The following is a 6000-nucleotide window of genomic DNA, read 5'->3' on the forward strand; positions in this document are numbered from 1 at the left end:
CTGAGTCCTGTATTAAAAGGGGAAGTGGGATGCAAGTAAATAAAGATCTGTACATCCACCAAATTGTAGAATAGAGACTAGCCCATGACCATGTTGAGATATGTATGCTGTATAAATAATAAATGGCCAAGATATAAACTTTTTTAAACACAATGGGCTAGATTACAAGTTGAGCGCATAATATTGCTTCCGCAAAAGCAATATTAGTGCTCAACTTAGTAATACCAGTGCTCGTAAATGTGTGCTGGTATTACATGTGAGGTGCAATGCCAACGCAACTTTGCGTTCACGTTGCACGGAAGCATAGTGCTCACGAGAGCGCACTTCCATAGGCTCCACTTCCATAGGCTGTGAGACAGCATGAGAACTAGCACAGGAAAGGGGTACGTTGTGCAGCGATGGGCAGCAAATATGAATATATACATATATATTTATGTGTTAATATGGGGTATATTAGCACATATATGTATATAAGCATATACATATATATTTATGTGTTAATATGGGTATATTAGCACATATATGTATATAAGCATATACATATATATTTACAGGGAGAACACAGTTCTCATAGACTGTAATGTAAAGGCACTTTTCAGTGCTGTTTCTTTTTTTGTTTTTTCCTAACACCCCACACCCGCCAACTTTAGCCCGCAGAAAATGCTTAGTGCAGTTCTGTTTATTTTGTTGTTTTTTTGTTTTTTACATGCTACTTTTGTATTTTTTATTTTATAAATAGGGACTTCACATGTTATTTTGGGGGTGATTGAGGGACATTAAAAAAAATTAATCAGATGTCTGACCTTTGGTAATTTTATGAGCGCTAATTACTACCGCAAATTCACTGTTGCCATGTAATCTAGCCCAATATTTGTATATGGTCAGTGCCTTATTCTGATTTTGTTATATTTGTGCTGTGCTTCAATGTTGTTCTACTTTTTTTCACAGGCCTTGAGCACTTCAAAAATGTGGTTTTGGTGAGCTCCTTGCAGGATCGTTACGTTCCTTATCATTCAGCACGGATAGAAATGTGCAAAACTGCTCTAAAGGATAAGCAATCAGGTGATCAAATTGCAGACAGTTTTTTTAAGTTTTGCCATTAGTAATTATAGTGAATGAATCAATTTAGGAATCAACAGAACGTTGTCAGTTATTAACATGAAAAAATGCAAGACTTAAAGGGACATGAAACCCAAATTATTTATTAGATGATTTAGAAAGAGCATACAATTATAAACAACTTTCTAATTTACTTCTATTATCTATTTTGCTTCATTCTCTTGATATTCTTTGCTGAAAAGCATATCTAGATATGCTTAGTAGCTGCACATAGATGCCTCCTGTGATTGGCTCACCGTGTGCATTGCTATTTCTTCATTAAAGTATATTTAAAGAATAAAGCAAATTAGGTAATAGAATTAAATTGGAATGTTGTTTAAAATTATATTCTCTACCTTAATCATGAAAGAAAATGTTTGGGTATAGTGTCCCTTTAAGAATGACAAAAAGAGGAGCTTTTTTTTCTATGCATGTTACAAGTGGTAAGAAGATGGTCAATCTCCAGCTCCTCATAGACTTGTTTGAGGGGGGTTGTCTGGTTTTATCCACTCTTCTGATCATGTCAGACTTGCAGTTCCATCACCAACAGTCCAGGTCCAGACCTTAGAGATTAGAGATAAATGCTATAGGAATTATACACAATTTGCCTGACATCAAGTGCCTAATTCTCTAAAGCTCTCTGATCTGGTGAGGTTATTTAAGATGCCTCATCAGTACTAGAATTTTATAACAGCAAATGTTCGTTTGAGAGCCGTTTATCTTGCTAAGTATGGTTCTAGAATTGAAGTAAAGACACATACTGTACATTACAATAATATGCTCAAAATAAGTTTTTGCATGTTTTTCCCCATGTGTTTGACTAGTTTGGCAACATAAGCATTACATATCCTAGCTCAGAGACCAGTATGCTCCAAGAACTCTGCTTTTTTATTTTACTACTAATTTCTGCATGTATCAATCATTTGTTTTATAACTATTGCATTAACAATAACACAGATGTTTTGTGCAAAATTATCAATTCAACTTTTATTAAAAAAACAAAACTTAAGTGATTTACAAACCTAAAACTATTTTTTTTTTTTTTTTTTTTTTTTTTTTTTAAGGACCGGTATACGCTGAGATGATCCAAAACATTCTTTTGCCAGTTCTGCAGAATAAGGACTGCAATTTAATACGCTATGATGTCATTCACGCATTACCCAATACAGCAAATTCTCTTATTGGAAGAGCAGCCCACATTGCGGTTCTTGACTCAGAAGTATTTTTGGAAAAATTCTTTCTGGTTGCTGGCCTTAAATATTTTCAGTAGAAGAAGAGGAGGCTACCAGATATTCATTTAATACCTCATTACAATAAATCTCTAAATATGTGGTATTAAATTAGTAGCTGCCATTGTATATTGTACAATATTTATAGTTTTGGGGGGAGAAGGTTAGAGAATATTATTTTTATCATCAGTTTTGAAAATTCATTACCAATGTTAATTGCAGTGTAGATACCTTAATATACTGTAGTGATGGTTATTTCCACATTTAATGTTTAGATGTTCTTACACAATAATTTTCCCTTCTGTGAGATTTTGAAGGGTGGGTGCATTATTGAAAATACAGAAAATTCTCTGTACCAGTCCCCCTGAACATGGACTATGTATTGAATATTTGGTGGCAACCATCTTTATTTGGAACATATAGTTGTTTTGGGGGTCTTTTTGTCATGAATTAACAAAATACGTGTCAATGCTAGGTCAGCTGGACTGACTGATTATTAAATGTAATCTGGCTTCTTATTAGATGGAACACCTCATCCATTGCACACTCCTCATTGTTTTCAAAGTAATAGTACATTTAGAATTTCTGATTGCTTCACATGCTGCAGAGGGACAAAATCAGACACAGTTACCCATTGGAAATGTTGCTTTAAGGAAAGATTTTGGAGTTACACTAGGTTATGGTTGGTAAAGCTTTCCTACATTTACCAAAGTTATGTATGTGCATGCCCTGTAAATAGTCTTAACGCTTATGTATAATGTAGGACTCAATATATAGCAACACATTCCTTGCTATTCATTAAAACGTAGGGTATGTATTGTTTTATTTTGTACCATGAGGCAGGGTAGAAATTAAGAAACCACCAAAAATTCACCTTAGTTTAATTTAGAAAGAGGGTTTGTTTTTAAACCTTCTGAGTACTCTTAAAGACACATTTTCTACTATTTATTAAAAAACAAATTGCAAGAATCCGTGTCTCTATCATACTAAACGAGCATTCACAATCCCAAATGTGTTTACTTTTTCTATGGTTTGGAAAGCGTTTTGCCTCACCTGTGAATTATTTTTTTTAGTTAGCCCTATAAAAGGTATTACCTACTATAACCAACTTTTACAGCATTTTTAAAAAAAAAAAAACATACAGTGAAAATTGACAATAGTCCAGTTCAGTAAAGAATATAAGTGAACATTAATAATAACAATGTATAAATGATACACATGTGACATGCCGACGTACAAAATATGTGCGCCTGGTTGTCTGTTGATATCATTGCAACATCAACTAATTACATTTGCCATTTAGAGTATTGGAAATTGTGATTGTAGAATACACCAAGTACATACCAAATCAGAAAAAGAACGTATAAAATTCTTGTGTTTAAGGAAAGTAGATTCTGACATCTGAGGATTCCAAATTGCATCAGACAAGTGCAATATAAAATGTTGAGTAAAAATGTTTGGATCAGGAAAATAGCTCTGGTAGGTATTGTCAACATTTCATTTATGAAGTATTGTTAGCGCCATGTAATGTTTATCGTTGGTTGGGAAGCCATTACTGAAGCACCCTGCCAACACTAAGCAGTAACATTTTGTGAAAATCACAAGAAAAGGAATTGCTACATCTGCACTCCACAAAAGTAATGTTTAATAGTATATTAGAACTTCAAACTGGAAAACATAGCTGCTAATTTGTCATGTTATGTATTGCTCTGCCATATGCGTGTTTGATGAACAGAATTGTTTAATGCTTTGGAAATATCACTGTCATATCCGTGTTTTGTATAGATTTGTTCTCTGTATTGTGTTAAACCTGTGGAAATATTCTTTTGATTTGGTTGCTGTATGTTATGTTGCCGCTGTATATACTGGAACTTCATAAAGCATTTTTTTCTTTGATTGACTGCTGCCTTGTTATCCGTCAGCACTGCAACATCTCTGATCTTCGTAATCCGTCATGAGATGGTTTGCCGCATACCTTGCATAACACATTATTGCAATACTTTTATGATTTTTAAAAATTGTCTAAGAGGCTGCATTGACTTAAAAGCACTGTAAATATTCAGAATGTGCATTAGAACAAAAAAAAATGTTTGCTTTGGATAAAATGTCTTTTTCATATTGAAGATTGTTAAAAGTCTGTTGACTTCTTACTGGTGCTTAATAGCGTTTGAGAACAATATTTTCATGTTATGTAAGTTTGGGAGATTAATGCACTGAGGATGCTCTTGAACTGTAAAGAATACATTTTTGTCATATATATTGTATATTTCGTGCATGGTTATAAATCACTTACAGACACACTTTCCCTAGTAAGGAAATATTTGTTTTCTTTTTCAAACAGTTCAGTACAGCGTTGTTAACTGAAAATTAGTTGGACACAGTCATGTTTAAAAATAATTTTAGATTCAGAATTGCGATCTCTATGAGCACAAAATGACAGAACATACTCTTCTGAAGTGGATACTTTTATTTAAAGTGATCTGATGCATTCAAATTGCTGTTCCCCTTGAGACATACAGCATATTGCATACAAATGGTTAAAAAAAAAAGTATTTTTTATGCTTTTTTCTCATTGTGAATACCTTGTATGAAATACGTAAGCAATGAACTGATTTAACATTTCTTTTGATCTATTCATTAATCTTTTCATTTTTATGCAAACAAAACCACTATCACAAATCTCAGCAGCACCCGCCAGTCTCCCATTTGGGCAGAATGAGGATATTGCTATTATGTACTTTATGTTTAACTTTTTGTAATTATTTAAATGCATTTGTATGTTTTTTTAACATTTTGAAGCTAATTTTTGAAATGTGTAGCAGTATCATCCATTTAAGATTACTGTAATCAAATAAAAAAAGTGAATCATTATTAGTTTCAACATTCTCTTTGAGGTGTAATCTTCCCAATAAAATATTCACTCTTTTTATCCTTGTTTGTACTCTTACTTAACAAGTTGTTTATATACTAGATATAGTTATCAATCACGCTCTGTTTATGGTTAGTCACTGTTCTGGAGTAGTGGAATACACTGGCTTTAAAATGATATTGTGACAATGGTTTTTAAAGGACATTTAACACTTAGGGCTAGATTAAGAGTGGCGGGCAATTGTTAGCGAGCGAAAAGGGGTTTACCGCTGCTGCTTGCATGCGTTGGAAGTAGCGCGCGTTTTACAAGTTGAAAGTGAACGCATTCGCTTGGGTGCAATTGAATTCCACGCCTGTCAGGATAGCGCAACTTCAAAGTTCTGTCTAACTGTTAAGCTCAACAAAAAAGTGGCACAAAACACATCAAAACTACTTTAAACAGTACAGTTACACTCATAATAACACTGTCTAATAAAAATTATTTTAAAAAAATATATTGTATTAAAATGCTATAAGTGCTCAAAGATACAAGGTCTCAATAGTTAGAGAGAAAAAAGCTGCAAAGGGCTTTAACATAAAGATGATATATACATGATATATACATGTATACAGATCTCTGATGAAGCGCATGTGAGCATGCGCGAAACGCGTCAGATCTAGCACCCCTTGCACACCTGTGTTAGTGCTACTCACCTTGTGTATCAAATAAAGTCACCTGACTTCAAGTTCCTGAGTCCTCGCCTTTTCCTTTGTATCCTAAATATGTATATATGTATGTATGTATGTGTGTGTGGTCATAAGTATT

The 6000-nt window shown here is 33.5% G+C and overlaps 1 protein-coding gene across 5 annotated transcripts in view; it reads left to right on the forward strand.

The window, feature by feature from the left end:
* FAM135A (family with sequence similarity 135 member A) overlaps nucleotides 1-5254 on the forward strand; it is a 672026-nt gene extending 666772 nt beyond the window's left edge. For all 5 annotated transcript variants that reach the window (XM_053710421.1, XM_053710424.1, XM_053710423.1 and 2 more), the window contains 2 exons: nucleotides 949-1062; nucleotides 2163-5254. In XM_053710421.1, coding sequence (XP_053566396.1) covers nucleotides 949-1062; nucleotides 2163-2368 — 320 coding nt within the window. In that variant the 3' untranslated portion in view covers nucleotides 2369-5254. The remainder of the gene's footprint in view (nucleotides 1-948; nucleotides 1063-2162) is intronic.
* Nucleotides 5255-6000: the final 746 nt, after the last annotated feature.

Source organism: Bombina bombina, chromosome 4, assembly GCF_027579735.1.
Source record: "Bombina bombina isolate aBomBom1 chromosome 4, aBomBom1.pri, whole genome shotgun sequence".
NCBI classification, from domain to species: Eukaryota; Metazoa; Chordata; class Amphibia; order Anura; family Bombinatoridae; genus Bombina; species Bombina bombina.